Raw genomic sequence first — 23,013 nt, 5'->3', positions numbered from 1 at the left:
GGGGACGGAAGCCATGCTCTGTGCTCACACACTGGGAACAGTGGGTTAGGCTGCTCGTGTCCATAGCAAGGATGTTGCTGGGTTGGAAAAGTTGCTTTGTGGATAAATAGCTCCTTTCTCAAAAGCCCTGCTTATTGATCCAGCCCCACACAGTTTTACTATACTGGAAAGTAGAATTCAATTGGAAAACATACTCATAAATACAGGTAATTAGGAAAATTAAAGTTAGGATAGCTGTGTGTGTTTTTTAAAAAGTTGAGGTCAGAAGAAAGTTTTATTTTTCTAACTAATCAATATTTAGAAAAGTAAATGAAGATAATTCATCGCAGAAGAGCCTCTGCTCTGTGGTTAATTTTCTGCTAGTGTTACTGGCTCTCATACCTCCGTTTTCTCAATTTCCCTTTAGAATTGTGAGGTTGATGTTTGTTGGCCATAGTGCAGCTTGCACCAGTGTGTGCACTTCAGCAGCATGCTGTTCAGTCATGGAGATTATGAGTAGAAAGGGAAGGAAGCTAATAGCAACCCAGGCTGTCCATCCGGGTTGTCATGTTTAAAGTATGAGTCTAATGGCAGAAACAAAGGCCACATTTACATTTTATACCTTAGCGGATAGAGATTTTATACTAGATTTTCTGTGAAATCAATTTAACATTAATTTTTAAATTCCTTTGATTACAAAATGAATTTGCTTAATGGAGTTTTCTGTCCTGTTTCTTCTTAGTATATGTTTGATAGACCATACAGTAGAACATTGGAGGCTGAAGCTGACAAAATTGGACTACAGCTGGCTGCAAAGGTAAAGTGATCAGTAGCTGACAATACATTGTCCCTCATAAGTTGACAATAATGTGTGCTGTCTTAACGTTCGGCACAAGCGCAGGCCAAACTTTAAGACGTGTCTGTGTTAGCCATTGTAGGACTCATCTTTCTATCACTTTAACAAAATGCTGGGCACAGCTCAGTTATGGTAAGAGGTTTGTTTAGCCCACAGTTGTGGAGATTTAGACGCATGTTGAATGCCTGCAGTGGAGCAAGAATAGAGGAGGATGGTGTGTGGTAAGATCATGTGTAGAAGCAAATCAATTACATCCAGACCAGGGAAGAGAAAAAGAGATTCCAGTCAGGGAGGTACAGTTCCCTTCAAGGGCATATCCCCATAAGCAGTCTCTTCTAAGATCTACTTTTAATGGGTCTGCCACCTCCCATAGCACCATGCTGGGACTGCACCTTTAGTCACAGTCGACCTTTTGGGGTTTTGAGATCTCACCAAGCCACAGTACTTTTTATGTAATTTTCATAAATCTAAAATACTTGAAGATTGTATCTCTTAAAGAAATTGATGAATAACTGAAAATATTCATTAACTCTCTTTTCCATATGAGGCTGTAATTGGTTCTATATATTAAAAGTCCTTTTTTTCAATAATTTATTTTTTTATTTACTTATATCCCCATTGCAATCCCATTCCTTCTATTCTCGCAGTTCCTCCCTTATAAATCCCTCCTCCATTACTCTTTTCCCTTCTCCTCAGAGAAGGGGAAGCTTCCCTTTAGTACTACACCACTCTGGGATTTCTAGTCCCAGGAGGACTAGGCATATTCTTTCTCTCTGAGATCCAACCAGGCAGATAGGGGAAGGGGATCCAGTGGCAGGCAACAGAGTCAGAGACAGCCCCTGCTCCAGTTGTTAGGGGACTCACATGAAGACCAAGCTGCACATCTGTTACAAATGTCCAACCCACACATGCCCTTTGGTTGGTAGGTCAGTCTCTGTGAGGCCCCCTGCCCAGGTGTGGTGTCCTTGATCCCTCCAGCTTGTTCAGTTCTGTCCCCAACTCTTCCATAAGCCTCCCCAAGTTCCACTCCACCCAGTGTTTGGCTATGGGTCTCTGCATCTGTTTCCATCCACTGCTGCATGGAGCCTCTCAGGAGACAGTTATGCTAGGCTCCTGTGTGCAAGCATAGCAGAGTATCATGAATAGTGTCAGGGTTGGCTCTCACATGGGATGGGTTCAAGTTCAGCAGGCATTGGTTGGCTGTTCCCTCAGTCTCTGCTCCATCTTTATCCCTACATGTCTTATAGGCAGGACAAATTTTGGGTTGAAGGTTTTGGAGGTGGGTTGATGGCCCCTTCCCTCCATTGGAAGTCCTTTTTGGCTATGGGAGGTGGCCACTTCAGACTCTATAGTCCCTGCTGGTAGGAATCGCACTCCCCGAAGCCTCCTGGTCCTAGGCTTCCAGCTAGTCCCAGATATGCCCCAACTGATATCTATGCTCCAAGCCTTTTCTCACCCCTCAACATTGCCAAACTCATTCTCTGAGACCATAGTCACCCTGATACCTGAACCACACAAAGACTCAACAAAGAAATAGAGTTTCAGACCAGTTTTTCTTATGAACATTGATGCAAAAATAGTAAAATACTTGCAAACTGATTCCAAGAATGCATCAAAAGACTCATGCACCATGATCAAATAGGCTTCATCCCAGGGATGCAGAGATGTTCAGTAAATGGAAATCCATCAGTGCAACCCACCATATAAACAACTAAAAGAAAACAGCCACATAATCATCTCATTGGATGCTGAAAAAGTCTTTGACGAAATGTAATACCACTTTGTGTTAAAAGTCCTGGAGAGATCAGGGATATAAGGTATATACCAAAACATAATAAAGGCAATAGCAACATCAAATTAAATGGGGAGAAACTTAAAGCAACTCCACTAAAATCAGGGACAAGGCTGCCTACTCTCCATCTCTTCAATATAGTATTTGAAGTTCTAGCTAGAGCAATATGACAACTAAAGGAGATCAAGGGGATACAAATTGAAAAGGAAGAAGTCAAAGTATCACTATTCACAGATGATGTGATGGTATACATAGGTGACCTTAAAAAATCTACCAGAGAACTCCTACAGCTGATAAACACCTTCAGCAAAGTGGCTGGATATAAAATTAATTCAAATAAGTCAGTAGCCCTTCTTTGTACAAATGATAAAGGGACTGGAAAAGAAGTTAGACAGTACATTTCACAACAGCTCAAATAATATAAAATACCTTGGTGTAACTCTAACCAATCAAATGAAAGACCTGCGTGACAAGAACTTCAAGTCTCTGAAGGAAGAAATTGAGGAAGACAACAGAAGATGGAAAAATCTCCCAGGCTCATGGATCGGTAGGATTAATATAGTGAAAATGGCCATCTTACCAAAAACCAGCATGCAATTCCCACCAAAATTCCAACATGATTCTTTACAGACCTTGAAAGAGCAATTCTCAATTTCATATGGAAAAACAAAAAAACCCAGGATAGCTAAAACAATCCTATACAATAAAAGAACTTCTGGAGGTATCACCATCCTTGATTTCAAGCTGTATATATGCCATAGATCATTACTAATAAAAACCATATGGCATTGGCATGAAAACGAGTTGATCAGTGGAGTAGAATGGAAGACCCAGAAATAAACCCACACACCTATGGACACTTGATATTTGACAAAGAAAATGAAACCATACAATGGAAAAAGCAAAGTAAAAAAGTCTTTATTAAAAAAATCATCTTTAGTAAAAGTCCTAATCTTTATTAGAAATAATTTTTTGCATGTATAAAATTTTTCACTATAGAAATGAAGTATGTAAATGAAAGCTTGAAAAACATAATGGATACATAATGCCTTTTTGTCCTTATTACTCTGTGTACCTTCTATGAGACTAATGTTTCCTCTGTCCTAAACCCCTTGTTTCTCCATCCTGAGGTGCTTTGAGAGAACAGGACTATGTGTAGCTGTTTTCCCTCACTTGGAGAAGACCTGTTGCCATTGTGACTCAGGCTGAGCAGTTGAGTGTCTGCTACTGAGCTGTGTTCTGGAGAGCAAGCAAGGTCTAGTGGAGCAGCTGCCCCTCTGAGAGCTCCATAAACGGCTCTCAGGCTTCACAGGCTTCATGCTGTGTCTCTGTTGGGGAGGACCCTTCATGCCTAATTATTATTTTAACCACTTGTGATAGCTAAGTTATCGTGATTAGCAGAACATTTTTTTGACAAGTATAGACTGTACAGTTTATATATTAAAATATCATTCGGCCCTTTGTTGAGTTTCTAGTAGTTATTAATTATTAAAACTCACTATTATTTAAACTTATTGTGAATATTAATGGCTTTGGCTCTGTAAATGGTATTACATATTTACAGGAGTAAAAGTCTTTCTTGGTGTGTTAAGTAGGATCAAGTGAAGTATTGGGCTGCATGTGTTAAGGAGTTACCAAGTAAGGTTCAAAGAGCCAGTGTGTATGGACTACTACTTTGAATGCACCGGTCTGTCAAGTTTCCTTTTAAGCATGCTTGGCGCTGTGGTTAAGAAATTTTGATTTACCTTAGTAAATTGCTTCTGTTTTATTTCTAAGAAACTTCATTATATTAGCTCTTTTATGTCACATGAAGAAGTGATCCAGGTAATTCTGTTTTTCCCATGGACAGCTAACAAATGCAGCCCCAATTGAAAGGGTAGCTCTGGGGACATGGTGGTGCAACACCTGTAAGTCCAGTACCTTGGAGGTGGAGGCAGGAGGAACAAAAGTTCGTGCTAGCTCGAGTTACATTAGATCCCGTCTCAAAGAGTTATTTTGTCATAACAGTTAATTGCCACTTCGGAGATTTGCTCCCTTGTGACTAGTCATTCATCCACAGCACATGATCTCTATAGCTTTGTAATGGGGTTGGTACTATTGCAAATAGCTCTGCCCTTTAATCTAGTTGTGCAACGTGGACTTGATGTTCTTGGATCCTTGCATGCTTGTATACATTTTATAATAGTCTCATTAAATTATATGTTCATATAACACTGGCCCAGGCATGGATGGGATAGTTGACCAGTGTCTAACACACTGAATTTTCCCATCTGTGAACATGACGTATATGTCATTTATTTAGTTGTTCTTTAATCATCCTTAATAATGCTTTGAACTTGGTTTTGTACATAAGGATTATACATATTTTGTCTGATTTATTGTTTGATGTTTAGATATAAACATTTAAAAGATAACTTTCTTGCCTATAGAAATATAATTGACGTATGGAACTGACTGCCTGTCTGCCTTCCTCCCTCCTGCTGTCCTCCCGTCCTTCTCAATCACTGATTCTCCATCTTATTACCAGTGTAACGTCCAGATAAGTTAGCACAACAACTGACGGCAGGCAACTTTGTCTTCCCTATCTTGTAAGAAGGACAACGTCTGCTTTTTTCTCAGCTCTTGTGGTTCTTGTACGCTCTCTTAGAGACTGTATTCGCTACTCTTCTGTTGCTGTGATAAAGCACGATGACCAAGGCAGAAGGAAGGACGTATTGGGCTTACAGTTCCGGAGAGAAAAGAGCCTAGAGTAGCAGGGAAGCATGCTAGTGAGCAGCAGGTGTGGCAGGGGCAGGAGCCAAGAGCTCAACTAGAGCATGAAGTGAGAGAGCCGCATGGAATGGCTCCAGGCTTTTACTCTCAGAGCCCCCAGTGACACACTTTCTCCAGCAAGGCTGCAGCACCCAAACCTCCTACACAGTGTGCAAATGCCTGAGCCTATGGGGAGACTCCTTATTCAGACCACCACAGGGCTGCCCATCAGGTTGAATAGTCTGTCTTAGTTCCTCATGGTTCGGGAAATGGTTTTTAATTATGAAAGAATATTGTATCTTGCCACAAGCATTTGTTGAATTTTTTGAGATGGTTATGTTTTTCTCTTTTATCCGTTAATGTGGAAAATGACATTTTCTTAAATCAAGCTAACCTTTTATTTTTGAAAATATATATGTATATATAAAACACACACACATACATACATATATACACACATATACACATATGTATGTGTATGTGTATCTGTGTGTATTGCAAGTCTTTTCTCTGTTGCAGTTTTTAATTTTTTAATGAGTTCATTTTGAAGAACAAAAGTTTTATGTTTTGTGAAGTTTAATTTTTTGACTTAGGATTTAACTATTGTTCTAATTTTCTAAGACGGAAGCTCAGGTAATTTTAGGTTTTCGTTTTCTTTAACAGAAGCAGTTAAAGCTAGATTTCCTCCTCCTCCTCATTACCTGAACTTGACACATTTTGATACATACTTTCCTCATCTTCACTTTAGTAAAGTGTTCCCAGCGTCCTTCGTAGTTTTCTTGTCTTGTGCACAAATTGTTTTAATTCAGTTGATGTCTAGACATTTGGAGTTTGTCTAAGTGTTTTATCATTGTTTATTTCTAATTAACTTTCTTGCGAGTGAGAATGCATGCTCCTTGTAAGTTTAATCTTCTTGCTGGCTGCTTTTGTGTTAGTTTGACACAAGCTGGAGTTACCTGGGAAGAGGAGCCTCAGTGGAGAAAATGCCTCCATGAAATTGGCCTGTAGGAAAGTCTCTAGTGTGTTCTCTTAGTGATGTGGGAGGGCCGTGGGCTGGTGGTCCTGATTGAGTAAGCCAGCAAGGGCAAGCTAATAAGAAGAGCACCTCCATGGTTTCTGCATTGGCTCCTGCCTGAGTTTCTGCCCAAGTTCCTTTGATGATGACCTGAGAGTATAAGCTGGACACTCTTGCTCCCTAAGTTGCTTTGTCTTGGTGCTTTCTTAATAGAAATCTAACCATAGAAGCTTGGTTTGGGGGAAGCCCTTGGCCTCTGTTGGTGGCTGTGTGTTCTACAACAACTCAGTGTCTTTTTATAACAAATACTAGGCTAACTTGGCTTACTGTATCATTCAGGTTAATATGCTGATCTTTAGGGAGAAGAGTTTGAAATATTTTAACTATAAATGTAGACTTGTCTGTTACCTTTTGCCTTATATGATTTGAAGATTGTTTTAGACATATACATATTTGGGATTTTTTTCTCCTTTTGAATTATTTAATCATTTTGAAGTACATTTATTTATTTATATCTATCTATCTATCCATCCATCCATCTATCTATCTGATATAGGGCACTACTCCTCCAGCCCTGGTTGGCCTAGAATTTACATGGAATGCACTTGCTTCTTACTGAGATTATAAGCATGTGCCACCACACCTGGCTTCTTTTTCTTTTACTTTTGTCCTTCTCCTTCCTTCCTTCCTTTCTTCCTTCCTTCCTTCCTTCCTTCCTTCCTTCCTTCCTTCCTTCCTTCCTTCATTCCTTCATTCCTTCCTCCTCTACTTCCCTTCCTCCCTCTCTTTCTCTTGTTTTGTTTTGCTTTGGTGTCTAGTAATGTGGTTTTTGTTTGTTTTTGTGTTTTGCTATGAAGACATCTCAGCATTCTAGACGCTGGCTTGTTTGTGGCCTGACTTTTGCCTCTGGAGTGAACTAGAAAGGCCTTTTAGATTTCCTTACACATTACTGACCGTGGTCACAGCAGATTTTGCCACTCTTCTGTTTGTGTTAATGGTCCCCAGAAGACAGAGAGGAAACTGGCATCCCCTCCTGTTTTTCTAAGTTGTGTTAATATAAGAATTTAAGGATGGACTCAAATGGAAGCTCACAGACAGGTTTATTAGAGTTTAAAGCAAAACAAAAAACCAAAACCAGGGCAGGCCAACTATAGATCCAGAGGAGGGGGATGGAGGCAAGGCAAGGAAAGAAAACTGTGTTCTCTCATTGGACACGGATGTCAGACACATGGTGGAGATCTGACCTGGGACAAGGGACTGAGGTCCATATTTTACACACGAAGCAGACCTGACCTCCAGGTTCTCCCAACATTTCAGTCCCTACCTGGCATGCCCTGCCCCCAATCCTGAACCTTCCAGCCCAGGGGCTGGGCTGCCCTTCCTCAGGGCTCTTCCTATATAAGCCAGACATTTTGGTCTCTTCCTCTCTTTCTTCTCCTCTTTTATCTCTGCGTGCACAGCCCCCTTTTCCTTTCTTTCTCCCTCCCCTAGCCTCCCTACTCCACTTTCCCATGGAGACTTCCCTGGCCTCGGTCCAGTGAACTCGCCTACCCAAGAGCAGCTTCCCAATAAACCTGCCATTGATATAATCTAATCTGGCTTGAATTGGCTCATTTCACCTAAGGTAGAGAAATAACCTATCTTTTCTGAGAAAGAGTGAGGAAGCCCTAGTGTGGGAGAAGCCCAGAGTGTTAGAAAAGCATACTTAGAAAAGAGATAGAAAGAAGAAAAGAAATTATGCTCTTCTGAATAAGCAGACAGATTTGTGAAGCCACTGGATAAGGACCAGAATCCTGGGAAGGAAAAGTTCAGTTTCTCCTTAAAGTACCAATTATTCTGCTTATCTCTTTAGCAAAGTGAGCCTACCTTCTTAGGGGTGGTCCCTTGGCCAGGTGAGAGAGCTGGGCCAACTGGACTGAGGAAATTTTGTCTTGGTATTTTGCGTTACTATTGCAGGGGGTAGATTTTTTTCTGGTTCTGTTGACTCAAGCCACAGTCAGATTTTAGCAATCTATGTGCATATACTGTTTTCATTTAGGTGGGGATATTACTTTTAATGTCTCACTGCTTCCTGGAAATGGTCTTGGGTCTAGCCACTGCATCTTATATATCCGTACATTGTTCTGCCTCAAGGGCACAAATGGGTCACAAAGGTGAAGTAGGGAATGTGGAAAAAAAAACCAAAGCCAAGTTTTCAAATTAGCTCCGGTCCAAAGTATAACAAGAACTTAAAGATGAGTGGATTCTGAACAAGTTTCTCAGAAAAATCATCCCTATAAAGGAGTCTGTTTAAAACGTAGATTTTTCTTTTGCTGATTTTCATCAACCCCACGGCCTCACCAGCTTCCTGTTTCTCCTCTTCGTGCTGGATGCCATGAGGGGTCTGAGTGGAGGCAGCTTGTGTTGGTCCTGCTCTCTGACTGTGAGCATCCTCCATCAGCTGTCTTCCGTCTGTAAACTCAGGGTGTCCGTTGCTCCAGAAGCAGGGAGGCACCTTAGGAATGGTTAATCTTATTTCTTCTACAGTTTTCAGGGTTAAATTCTCTTCTGGCTTCTGGTTAATTTATAGCTTCCTATAACTATGAAATAATAGCTACTCCTAATCAAGATTTAAAATTGTTTGTCTGTTGTAAGATTACTGTGATCACCACCTCCTTTTCCATTACTGAAAGCTGACATGCTTTTGAAGAGTATTTCTGTGGGACACATGTTGTAAAAATATAAAAAAAGTATGGTGGTCTTTTACCTCGCTAGGTCCAACACAGGTGCCCCAATATCTGCTGGATATCCTAATTCTCAGTCAGCAAAGCGTCTCACCCGCTCTGCTCCATCCTATATCACACTGCCAAAGGCCTCTCTCTGAGCTTGGCAGCGATCTCTCTACCTATCTAGTTCCCAAGGCAGGTTTCCATGCCAGAAACACACATCCCAACTCTGTGGAGGCCCCACACTCCATTACACTTAAATCTACACATGAAAGAACACACAACACATTAACTTTGACCCAATTGATAAGATATAATTGCCCACCTGAACATACAAAATATTTGTAACAACCTGTAAAAGTACAGTGTGGAACCTTAATGTCACCTGCCATATTGTCCTGCCACAGCTTCTCTCCCTCTCCTTCCTGTCTATTCCTCATTTCCGTTCAAGTCTCCTCCTCTTCCTTCAAACTTCTCTCCCACCCATCCTTCCTTCTCTTCCAATGACAGGCCTCCTTCTATCCTGTACCTGCCCCTCACCTGTTTTTACAAATTCAATGAGGAGAAGGTTCTGGTGAAGTAATCTGAGTCCTGAGCACTTGGCTGCTGTCCTTGGGACAGTGGAATTAGCATCAAAATACAGATAACTCTAGGGCAAACCACAACAGACAAACAGGCTTTTCTCTCAGATTGATGATGGCCTCTGGGCACTTTGTAATGTAACAGTCCCCTTTGAGATGCCGTCCTGCTGTCCTTTGATTGTGTTTAACTTTCTTTATTCACAATTGCTAAACTTGCATTTTTGTCTTTTCTATTGTTTGACTTGAACTATCTGCTTACTCTTTTCTTTGTATTTACTGTTCTGATTGTGGCTGGGTAATTTTTGTCAGTTTGATAGATTCTCATTGATTACATTTTAACATAAAGCATTTACTCCATTGTTTTTCTCTTCTGGTATTGGCAATGTATGCGATTACTTATTTTAGAGGGTCAGAACCCTCTTTCCTTACCTTTTGTTTTTATAGTTTCTATGCTTGTCACATGAATGCTTTCTGTTGTAGTTCACTAACCTTATTATCATCTATGTCCATTCTGCATTAAATTCATAAAACGTGCTCTGTCAGGTTTTTATCCAGCAGAGTACCACGGTCTAGGACAGACTCCTCCCACAGCCCCACCCTGATGGTGGGTGCAGCACAGTTCTCCCCAGCCCCACCCCTGATGGTGGGTGAGGCACAGTTCTCCTCTAGACCTTGTCTCAGGCCTAAGCTTTATCTTATGTTCTCATGGCACCAGCTCCCTTGGTTTGGGGGTTACATTTTCTTCAACTTTTAAAATTTCTCTTTACGAATATGCAGATGTTTTGGTGAACCAGTGCTTCCTTGGCTCTGTTTCCCTTGTCGGTTTTTTTCCCCTCAGCCTTCACCTTCATTACAAACACTAGACAAACACTATACAGAGTAGACACCAGGCAGTCCCCTTTCCTTCCACCTCACTCCTGCATTCTCCGTAAGCTTCTACAGTGTGTGGTTTGGGTAGCATGGATGAGGATGCAGGGCTCTGAATGTTCACCATTGCTGACTTCCTAGTCAGCAATAACAAAGGGCAGAGTTACCCCCATGGAGCCAGGCTTCAGGTCTCTACAATGTTAGTCATTCCTCCTCTCCAACAAACACCTTTGCTCCTTTTTTATTGTCTCTCCTGCCCCCATGTGATTACCAGTAATAAACATTTGGGTCACTTCTAGGAATTACTAATATTGTTAATAATTTTAGAAAAGACATTGTATTCATATATCCTTAAACTCTTGGAGTTTTCCCTTCCCTCCTCATTTCTTTCCTTCCTTTCCCTTTCATGGTTGCATTTTCCAAAGCGTACTAAATGTGTTGTGCAGTGTGAGAATTCCAGTTGTGATAATATGGTCTGTTTATGTCATGCACAAAGAAATGTTGCTACAGATGTTAAATCTGTCTTTGTTATGAAACACTCAGGATGAAAAATGCCATCTCTAAAGTACAAGTATTTATTTCCTGTCAGAAAGAGAAGCAGTGTGAAAGCTCCGAGTACAGTATTTATACTGCTTTTATTCTGTGACAGCATCCTTTGAGATAATGGCACCTCAGCTCTGCTCACTGCGTGCTCTGCCAGTGCTGCGATTGGTACTTCAGGTGTGCTGCCTGCTCTGGCGCTAACAAGTGGTTACTGCCGGCATCTCGGCTCCTCTTTGCAAGTGAAGGACTTGAGGCCCACAGGGGTCATGTTGTGTTAGCTTCTTTGTTAAAAACACAATGGTAAAAGTTGTGATTCAAACAGGAATGGGACTGAGATTTGTTATCTTTACCCCCTCATTATGGAAACATTTATTCTGATATGAGCTACGGTAGTCTCTTTCCTTGTTGCTGTGATTAGGTACCTGGCAGGAAGCCCCCTACAAGAGTAGTAGTAGTTGATGGGCCTCTGGCTTATGGTTTGAGGGCATATAATCATGGTGGATACAATCCAGCACAGAGGTAGGAACGTGAGGCAGTTGATCATCCTGTGTTCCTGTGCAGGAAGCAGACAGTGGACAGGAAGTGAGGCCAGGCTATAAAACCTCAACGTGCATACCTAATGACCTCCTTTAGTGAGACTCTACTTCCTAAGACTTCCTTACCTGCCCAGTCAGCACACTAGATAGAGACCAAGTGATCAAACATATACTTGGACCACAGTCTGTACTTTACACGGTTGCCCTCCTGTGTTTAGTGTTAGGCACTGGTGGTGTGGAGGATCCATGGCATCAAGCAGAGTCCTGATGTCATCGTGGCAGCTGACCTAGACCACTCACACTGCTGCATCAGCAGCTTTCCCCACCTGGTGATGGTGCTTGGGCATTTCTCATTCAGTCAATGCAATGCAGTTCTGCTCCTGCATGTCCCAATGTCTGCCTTCCCTAGTCCACAAGGATCTCAGGTGGAGGTATTCAATACCAAATCCTAGAGTTTTATATACCTGTTTCTGATACTTTCTTCTGACAAATATTCCATCTTGTATTCAGTTGCTATTTTAAATGCCTACAAACGATTGCTCATCTAAGATTTGCATCTGATCTTTTACCAAGTCCTGGCAATTCCATGTATAAAATATGTCTCAGCCTGTTTCCATGTCCACTGTTAGCGACTCCTGCTGCAACTTCATTATAGCTTTCGCTGACTGCACTCTGACTCCCCCTCACTGCATGCTCCACCCAGCTACACATGATGAAACTGGTCTGGCGAGCCAGCATTGGCCTCTGCACTTCTACTTGGCATCTGGACGGCCAGGCCTCTAATTCTGATGGCTGTCTTTTTCTTTTGACATTACAGCAGTCTTACTCAGCCCTGCATGGTTGCCCTCCTTTATTACGTGATTTTCATTTATTAACTGAACATGCATTTATTGTATGCTTTGCTGTCTGCCAGGTAGTTGGAAGTCAGAATGATAGCAGGACACAGATATAGGCGGTTAATGATTTTAACAAAGTTTGGAGCATTGTGGTGAAGACACAGGCAGGTTCATCCCATGAAGGAATGCAGCAGAATGATAGAACTTGTGTCCATGCTTGAACGACAGCCATCACAGTGCCAACGAGGCTTAGATTCGTTTAGAGTTAGGATGTGTGGCTTGGCTTCCTTTGTCACCCACCCGTAAGAGCAAGTGTGCTGACCCAGGGACAGACACACACACTTCCACAGTCTGCCTGGCTGCTGTAAGTTGCCATTACAAATCTGCATGGGACTTACGAGTGTGGTTAAGGGGAACTTTCTGTGAGGTAGATCTGTTGTTCATGTTACCCTATTGGATTCATGAGCATTGGAAGCCAAGGAGCAAACAGAATACAGAAAAATCTCCAAGTAACATATCAGCCATTTTCCAAACAGGAAGCTCCATCTCCTTAAGATTCTTTCTGCTTCTGCTCCACTACTGACTGTCAAGACATCAGTTTTACGTGCTTACAGTTTTATGGTTTACACTTTTATTCAGGAGAGCTATGAGTTATCGTTATAAAAATGATCAGAATGCTTAATTTAGAACTAGTGGTTAACTTGTAAGTCTACTGTGGACTGAGCATAGAATAAACACTTCAAATCAGTGAAGCAAAAGATAGTTGACTGTTCGATTTTTTTTTTGATATATATAATTCATTTATCATTGTGAGGAAATTTTGACACTTGGCAGTCATTTGTAGAAATGACTGTATTTTTTAATTTCACAAGCAACCAGACCATCTATATTCATTTTTGAGTATCCATATTGAAGTCTAAAAAAAGAAAGCTAATTTTCTTTTAATGCTTCTAAATTGGGGGCAGGCTCCTTGGAGGGCATTATGTATGATTGCTTTTGATTATTACGGAGACTGGGGAGGTGTGGATCTGTTATTTGTTCAGTGGGTGGGAGGTAGGGATGATAAACACACTAGAGTGGTTTGAGAGCCCTCCCTGGGAGAGATTGTCCAGCCTCAGAGCTGCTAAGGACCCTTTTGGAAGCATCAGGGCTTTCTGCAAGTGACCTGAAATAGCTGTGCTTATAGCACCATCTAGTGAGCAAAGTGGGTAACAGCAGAATCCCCTTTATCACAGAAATAAGAACCCAAAGTTTTAAAGTTTCTGTAAAACAGTAGATCATAGAACCATAAGCCTTGGGACCAGGGAGGAAAACTGGAGCTAATTTAACTCAGCTTCTCCTTTTACAGTTAGGGAAGCCAGTCTGAAGTGGTGACGTGATTTACCTAATAGCATATTTGGTTAGTAACGAGTCTCCTGGCCCTTGTTTTCTAGCTTAGTACCGAGGCTTCACCACAGCCAACTGTCTTTGTGTTGTGCTTAGGTGAGTGTCTAGGCTCTTAGATTAGTCATTTAAGAACAAATAAACAGCAAACAAAAAACGTCTCGTTCCATAGACATGTTATATAGTAACTTCCACAACACATTCGTTGTGCCCAAATCTTATTTTGAACCCATTTCCCTCAGAGAATGAGTATTAATTTGACTATTCGTTGTTGGATTTGCATTGAGTACTGAGTCTTATGATAAAACCACAAGAGACAAGAAAGAAGTGTGTGTAAAATTCACTTAGGACGTTACCAGCTTTACTGACCGATGAACCAGCACAAGAGCAACCAGAAGATGCAGAATTGAGCAAGGAGTTATTGAACTATAAAATATAAACTATAAAATTCATTTCCCTTCTGTGTTGGCACACACTAAATGTTATTGATAAATACAATTTTCTATTGACAAATTCTGAGAATGATTCAGCTACAAGTATTTATATTACAGTTGATCGGAAAGTTTTAAATGATTGACTGGAAAAACTTGTTTAAAGGACAAGTGACTTACAGAAGAAGAGTGACTGTAGACAGGAGATACACTGGGACTGGCTGAGCCCGTGTATGCAGATGAAGGGAGCTGGCTTCCCGGAGGTGCTGAGGACAGTGTGGGCATGCCTTCAGCACTGGAACACCAGAGCCCGTGCACAGAGAAGGGAACTGGCTCCTGCTGAGGACTGTGCAGGTGACACTAGTGTTCACAGCTGGTCTCAGTAATGCTTATTTGTGTGCTGGGTCCTGTCCTGAGTTGGTTACTTGTAGTAATTCTTGTACTCTTCATTTCAGCCATCGAGGTGCAGTTACTGTTATTTCTTGTCTGTTACTGAACGATAGAGAAGGTAAATGACATGGTGCAGCTCTCACTGACGGTGGGTTTCTTCCTGCTCCAAGAGGAGGTGTTCTCCTGTAGGATGCAGAGGTCCTTTCTTCTAAGTTGTCTTCCACAGCATCACCTCTAAAAGGTGCCTGCTCTTACACTGTTTCATTCCCTTTAACTATCATAATCTTCTTAGTGTATCTTCCCAGCTCTTGGCCCTCTGTAACAGTCCTTTGTATACTGTCTCAGGTTACTGACTTGCCTCCGACATGTCTGTGTGGAATACAGAGGGGATGAGAGAACATCTGGTTCTATACACAATGCTACTGGTGTCCAAAAAAACTCACAACTGCTGATCTCAGGTCTTTCTTCTTGAGGGGTGATGGCTAAGAGGAGATGTATTTGGGAGGCTAAAGAATAGAGTTACAAAGTTCAGAGCCCCTTTGAGTTTGAACTTGGTAGTGAGCATTTTGGTCATAGGTGGGCTAAAGGTCAACTTGGTCTTTCCCTGGTGTGTTGACATTGGGAGATGTCCAGGCTTTAAAGATGGTTCTTAGTACTGTATGCCTTATGGATATCAAATCCTGCTGAGTTTCTGTTCTATCCAATAGCAGAAATTCATTGTCAGTGAATGTCTTATATTTTTGGTTGTGAGCCTAGCCTTTAACGGCTGAGCCATCTCTCCAGCCCAGTTAATGCCTTTTACTGCACATTCACACATATTGTTATACTCTGGATTTAACTAGATCTTTTGTTATTTATGAATTTATAACACTATCTCTTATGACTAGAGATAGCATCTTGTAATTATCATAGGCTCCTGGCTACTTGGGAAAGGAGGACAGAAACACTGTGTTCTGAGTTCTGATGATCTGCAGCATGAAGTTTTAGAGCGTGAGTCTGGTGGCCTTGGAGACTGAATTGTTGGCCTAGGGTGCTAACTGGCACCTGACTGTTGGAGTTCAGATTGTGGCTCAGTCCCTCGCTCTCCTCATCTGCTCTGTAAACTGATGTAAAATATCACCACTCACCACCTAAAGTCATTATGAAGACTAAAGGCGCTAACGCAGTTAATGCTTGTAGTCTACTTATAGTTCATTACTAATTAAATAATAAACAGGATTTCAGTCCCATGTCTTTCTAGTTGTGAACCCTGTGGTCTCGACATTCCTCTGATTCTGTAGCATTCTAGAACACACTTCCCACCAACATCTGTCCTTATGTTCCCTGGGACTTTGGTCACCACCAGCTCTCTTTGAATACGGAAAGGTAGTCTAGAAAGAGCCTTATCTTTTCTTCATGTGCTCCCACAAACTTGGTAAATGCATTCCCTTTTATTACATAGTAATTTAAAAAAATTTATATAGAGTATGATGGTACAGACTTTTAACCCAGCGCTTGGAGGCAGAGACAAGCCGAGTTCTGTAAGTCCAGCCCCAGTCTGGTACATGAGCAAGCTCCAGGTCAGCCGGGATACATAGAGAGATCCTATCTTTTTTAAAAAAGATTTAATTTATTTTTATTTTATGTATGTAACTTTTTTTATGTATGTATATTTTCTATGTATCATGTCTGTACAGTGCCCACACAGTCCAGAAGAAGGCATTGGATTCCCTGGAACTGGAATTGGCAGGCAGTTGTGAGCCACCTTTTGGGTGCTGGGATTTGAACCTGAGTCCTCTGCAAGAGCAGCAAGTGCTCTTAACCACCAGGCCATTTCTAGTCCATTAGGCATTGTTTTGTTTGTTTGTGTATCTGCTTGTGTCTTTATTTATTGTTGTTTACTCATGTACCTGTTTGTGCATGCACGTTCCACGGTGCACGTGTGGAGGTCAGAGAACCTCTTGTAGGCATCTGTTCTCTTCTACCATACAAGCTCTGGGAATTAAACTTATTTCATCAGGCTTGGTAGCAGGTGCCTTCACCCACTGAGCCTTCTTGCTGCCTCTTCTCTTCCCCCTTTTGTGGTAAAAATAATTAACATAAGATCAGTGCACTTATACATTTACATGTGCAGTACAGAATGACCTCGGAGCAGTGTCCTCAGTGTTTGTCCTGCTGTTGCGGGTGGCAGGATTCCCTCCTTGGGTGAGGCGATCGTGTGTGTAGTCTAGCGTCTTTGCCCACTCTTCTCTGAGTGTGCGCTCCAGCTGTTCCAAGCTCTCGCATGGTCAGTACTGTGGTGGTGAGTGGGAAGGAGAGTTTAGCTTTCAGATCCTGTTCTTAACTTTTGGGTGAACACTGCTGAGTAGGTTTGCTGAATCATACGGGGCGCCATGTTTAATGGTTTTGGAGTGTGCTGCATACCATTTTTCATAGAGCCTGCTTCATTTTACATTATAAAGTATAAGAGCTGAATTAGTCATATACTGGACAATGATAATAAATAACACTGATAACAGTAATTACTGCTTTTGTACTGACCTCCGAATCCGTGAGAGATGATATCCCATGCGTCTGAGGTGCATGTCTTGGAGGTGTTTGGATGCTGAGCATTTTACATACTTACTCTTATTTACTGATGCTTTTGAGGTTTTTATTTAGGTTTTTTTTTTTTTTGCCCATTTTTAATTATGTGTGTTTGGTTATTGAGTTGTAGGTTTTCCTTTTATATTTGGACATTATTGTAGGTATTCTGTATACATACAGATAATGTCTCCTGTCATTTGCTGTGCAGAAGCACTCCTGAAGAGATCCCATCTCTGTCTGAAATGGCTGAGCTTCCTTTTGTGTTCTGACATCCGCCCTGCTCTAGAAAGTTTGTGTTTGACAAGGGCTCGTGCGTGTGTGCGTGCGTGCGTGCGTGCGTGCGTGTGTGTGCACTCGTGTGTTGTGCATCTTGGGTACATTTGGTCCAGAGTGATATTTAAGTCCAGTGTTTTTTTTTTTTTACTAATTTTTCATCTGTACCATATATTTATTGTTGAAAGTGTAGGGTATTGAGGTGCCATTGCTCTTCTCTGTGTTTAATAGTGTATATGTCTAGAAGTGCTTTGATGCCGGATGCATATGTTTTTACAATTATTTTATTCTTCTTGAGGTGACTTAGTCGTCACTGTAAAATGTTCTTTTTTGTCTCTTTCTGAATTTCGTCTGTTCCAAGTTGAGCTACCTTGCCTTGTTTTGGTTCTCACTGTGAAGTGAGGTAAATTTTTAGTAAGAAGCATACAGTTGGACGGGACTGCTTTTTCTAAAAATCTACTAGTAGCTTTATATAATTTCTTAGAGAGTTTAATCTGTTACATTTAAGGTAATAATTGGAAGGTTAGAGCTGATTATTTAGCTGGAGAGATGGCTCAGTGGTTAAGGGCACTGGCTAACAGAGGCCGTTCGTTGGTACGGTTCTTAGCACTGAGTTCCAGAGGAGCCAACACCTTCTTCTGACGTCCTTGACACCAGGCGCACACACAATATACATACTGACAAAAATTCTTATGCATATAAAATAAAAAATAAATATGAGTTTTTTAAAAAAGGACAGATTATTTGTTGTGTTACTTCCTGGTTGTCTATAGGCTCTTTGCTTTTAATGCCTGCCTGCTGTCTTGCTTGAGGTTGGATGCTCTATGTAGCAGTGCGCTTGGGATCTTTTCTGTTTTTGTTCTGTGTATCTGCTAACAATTTTGCTTTCTAGTTACTATGTGGCTTATGCGTGGAACAGCTTATTTCAAACTAATAATCGGTTACCATTGATTCTATTACTTACATTTTCTAGTTTGTACTGGCCCTTGATGCAGACCCTTGCCATTATTCTCGTCTGTTCTAAGGATGAGAGAGTGCCTTCACAGTATCACTGTAGTCCTCCAGTATCCTGAAGGTGACTTCGTTTTCCATATAGCACTGATTCTTGACTCTTGTTTCACGTTATTACTTAACAGCTATAGTTGAATTTGTACTTCAGTCTAAATAATTTCCTTTGCAGTTCCTGTAAGGTGGGGCTGGTGGCTGTGAACTCCTTTCGCCTTTGAGACAGTGTCTTACTGTGTGGTCTCCCTCTTCCCCCCTCATATGCTGGATTTCAGGCGCATGCCACTATACCCCAGTTGTTCTATAGCTTTTGTTTGTCTCAGAAAGTTTTCATTTCTTCCTCACTTGTGAAAGACAGCACTGCAGGAAAAAACCCTTTGGTTGGCAATTATTTCCTTTATCACTTGAATATGTTGTCATCTCTCTGCTGGGTTTCTGTTGAGCAATCTTCTGATAGGCAGTGTAGAAACAGCCTTTTAAAGAGCAATGTGTTTACTGAATTTCTTTATCAGTGTATCCTAAATTCAATTGTGAATCATTTTGTAGCTCTTCATTTATTTGGGGTCCATTATTGTAACCCATCAAGTGCTTTTTAAAGTGCTATGATAGTCTCTGTTTGTTTGCTTTTCTTTTTAACATAGCTCATGTAGCTCAGGCTATCCTCAGACTAATGTGTGACGAAGGATGACCTCATGTAGCTCAGGCTATCCTCAGAATAATGTGTGACGAAGGATGACCTCATGTAGCTCAGGCTATCCTCAGAATAATGTGTGACGAAGGATGACCTCTGGCTTCTGACCCTCCTGTGTCAGCTTCCCATGATGTAGGACTACAGGGCTGGTCACTGTGTCCAGTTTTTGATCTGCTGGAGATCACACTCAGGCCTGCAGCTCCTTCTGGCTGAGTTACATCCCAGCCCAGTGATTTCCTTAGTAGTGGTTATGCTCGTGTCTCTCTATTGATGTCTGTGCATGGGAGATGCATTCTCTTCTGGCCTTCAGTATTCTTTGATGGACTCTGAGGGTCAGCTAGTGACAAACACAGAGGCGTGAAGCTGTTTTTAGTTTGAATACTTTTGTTATCTACTGGGACAAGTTTTCCCCTATTCTACATATCAAATGTTTTAAATATTGCCTTTAACTATGTTACTTAGATTGAATAGGTAAATATTTTACTTGTCTTCTGGTTAACATTTGCAAGGCACTGCCCCCCCCATAAAAGTACTTTTTTTTTTTTCAGACAGATATAAAAGCGATTGTTCATATCTACTTACTAGGATAACACTTGGGTTCTTCAAACATTTTTAAGTTTATTTTTTGTGTGTATATATATTCATTCATTCATTCATTCATTCATTCATTGATTCCTTCATGTATGTTAGGGGCTGGCTCGTGCACAGGCACACATGTGCTACAGTGTTAATGTGGCCATTGAAGGACAGCTCTCAGGAGCTGGAGTTTTATCTCTCTTGTCTCTGCGGCAGTGTTGCCTGCTTCAGCCTGCTTCAACCTGCTTCAGCCTGCTTCAGCCTGCTTCAGCCTGACCAGCACATTTCCAGGTGCTTTTCCTGTCTGCAGTCTCACTGGGGCCGTGACAGGGTTGAAGATGATGCTGCCCCATCGGGAAGTGAGGCCTTCATGGCTAGCACTTCATGCTCTAAGACATTTGTCCAGCCCTACCTTAGTTTCTTTTAAGCCTACAGTGTTTAAAGTGCTTAAAGAATTACAGTAATTTGAACATTGAATAGAAATTGAATTTCAGATCATTTTTTTCTCCTTATTTCCTAGCCTTGAAAAATATCTTATTAGTGTTTTATGAGCAGGGAGGCAGCATAGATCTTGATTGGCTATTGACCATGTATCTTGGTTAGGTTTCTGTTGCTGTGTTAAAACATCATTGGCAAAAGCAACCTGGGAAAGAAAGGTTGATTTCGTCCTGTACTTCCAGAAAGAGTCTATCACTGAGGGAAGTCAGGGCGGGAACGCAAACCTGGAGCTGATGTGGGGGTATGGAGGGTACTGCTTACTGGCTTGCTTCACATGACTTGCTCAGTCTGCTTCCTATAGAACCGAGGACCACCAGTCCATGGGGTGGCCCTATATTAATCATTAACCAAGACAGTGCCCCACAGGCCAGTTTGTCGGGGACATTTTCTCACTTCTCTTTCTTTTGGGAGTGGTTCCTTTTCCCTAAATGACTCTAGCCATGTCAGGTCGACAACATACTAGCAATGTAGCATGTGGCTTTTTTTTTTTTTTTTTTGTCTTTTGGGTATCACAGTCACATTATTTAGGGCTTTTTATTTGCACACTTTGGCCAATCTGATAGAATTTTGCCCTTAATTTATTTAAAGGTAAAATAGAAAATGTAAGCATTCGTTTCCCAGTATTCATAGGAAGAGTAAATTAAGATGTGAAGAAAATTCAACAGACTTCTAAAAACCTCTAAGTCCTCTTATGGAGGATTTAAAAAGAATTATTAGAAACACTTTAATATAGTTCAGGATTAAACCTTTACTTCCTTCCCACCTCAGACACTTGAGTTAAACTACTAGGACAACTCCTGTTAACAGTTCTGAAGTAGCCTTCTACAGTGCTCTGTGTATTTAAGTGTATATGTAACATGTGTATATATGAGTTAGTGATGGAATTATGTCCCCTTCTCCACTAGATCCATAAAAATAATTTGTTTTGAATGGGCTAAAAATATTTTTCTTAGGTAATTGAGAAAATTGGACAGCTTGATACACACTAAGTATTTTCTTTACATTTATTAAACATTTTCTAATTGTATCACTCAGTGTAAAAGTTTCAGTGAAGTTAATAACATTAATTTATCTGGGAGATTTTTCCCTCATACATGCTTCTAATGTCAGCTGGCTTATGAAGATGTTTGCAGGTGGCGGTCAGGAAGGTGGGCTGTGCTGCTGGAGCGCAGCATTGTTTGAGCTGTGCTGCTGGGGTGCAGCATTGTTTGGGCTGTGCTTTCTTCCTCCTTCTGTTTTGCAGGACTGGGATCAAAGCCAGAGCCTAGTGCGCTAGGCCTGTTACTCCACTGCTGAGTTTATTTTCCAGCTCGAGGGTTTATTCTTTATGTAGTGAACATATACTACTTTTTTGTTACAATGGTGATAGAAAATTAGAGTGATTTTGAAATATGTAGTGACATAAAGTAAACTTAATTTCTTCTTATCTCTTTTTCCCTTTTCCTTTCTCTCCTCCTCTCTCCCCTACCTACCTCCTCTTCCCTTTGATTTGCCTCCTTAGTCATTTGAATACCTGGCTGAGTTAATTTTTTTAAAGTTGAAGTAACTGAACTCATTGTGTGTTTTATTAACTCTGTGTTTAGGCATGTGTGGACGTAAGAGCTAGTTCAGTGTTTTGGCAGCAGATGGAGTTATCAGAGAGCCTTCATGGCTACCCCAAGTTGCCAGAGTGGCTATCGACACATCCTTCTCACGGGAACCGAGCTGAGTACTTGGACAGACTCATACCACAGGTGAGCTAAACCGGCTAATGCTGTTACGTCTTTGGTACAGAAAAAGAGAATTTTAGTATGCAGTTACTTTGGTTTCTCTAATTACCTACTATTGGTTCACAGAGTTGGGCCAAAAAGGAAAGTCCTGTTTACCCACAAGTCTTGGGCAGTGAATTGCTATGTACAGCTGAGCTTCCTCAGCGTACGGTCCAACTCTCATGTCTGACTTTGAGTTGTGTACAGCTGAGCTTCCTCAGTGTAAGGTCCAACTCTCGTGCCTTGACTTTGTAACCAACTTTATAATGTCTTAAAACTTGAGATGGCCCGGAGCTGTGGTTCACTTGCTGAGTGCTTGCCTAGCATTCAGGAAACCCTGTATTGCACCTATAGGACTGGTGTGGTGATGCACACCAGTAATACCAGTGCTTGGGAGGTGGGGACAGGAAAATCAAGAGTTCAAGGACACCTCTGGCTCCACAGGGAGTTTGTCATGAGACCTCTTAAGACATGAGATCCTATCTCAAAGGAAAAAAATAGCAAAAACATAAAAGAAGACAACTTTAGGCATTTTTTTCAGTATATTGATCATAATGTGCTCTTATTTGGTCTTCTCTTAACTTTTGGTTTTGGAATAAATGGGCATTAACTCTTTGGTTTCTTTTCTTTTTTTTATTACTTTTTTTATTACATTTACATTTTACATATTTTTATTACATTTACATTTACATTATTACATATTACATTTTATTTACATTTCGAGTGTTATTCCCTTTCTCAGTTTCTGGGCCAACATCCCCCTAACCCCTCCGCCTCCCCTTCTCTATGGGTGTTCCCCTCCCCATCCTCCTCCCATTGCTGCCCTCCCCCCAACAATCACGTTCACTGGGGGTTCAGTCTTAGCAAGACCAAGGGCTTCCCCTTCCACTTGTGATCTTACTAGGATATTCATTGCTACCTATGAGGTCAGAGTCCAGGGTCAGTCCATGTATAGTCTTTAGGTAGTGGCTTAGTCCCTGGAAGCTCTAGTT

At 41.3% G+C, this 23,013-nt stretch overlaps 1 protein-coding gene across 3 annotated transcripts in view; it reads left to right on the top strand.

Moving 5' to 3' along the window:
• Oma1 (OMA1 zinc metallopeptidase) overlaps positions 1-23,013 on the top strand; it is a 54,693-nt gene that overhangs the window by 16,615 nt on the left and 15,065 nt on the right. For 2 of the 3 annotated variants that reach the window (XM_032901328.1, XM_032901338.1), the window contains exons 7-8: positions 722-796; positions 21,857-22,006. In XM_032901328.1, coding sequence (XP_032757219.1) covers positions 722-796; positions 21,857-22,006 — 225 coding nt within the window. The remainder of the gene's footprint in view (positions 1-721; positions 797-21,856; positions 22,007-23,013) is intronic. The other variant, XM_032901346.1, reaches the window with a different exon arrangement.

The sequence above is a fragment of the Rattus rattus genome, chromosome 1, assembly GCF_011064425.1.
Source record: "Rattus rattus isolate New Zealand chromosome 1, Rrattus_CSIRO_v1, whole genome shotgun sequence".
Lineage (NCBI taxonomy): Eukaryota > Metazoa > Chordata > Mammalia > Rodentia > Muridae > Rattus > Rattus rattus.
Note: the sequence above shows the minus strand (reverse complement) of the source record. Positions and strands in the feature narration are given on the sequence as shown.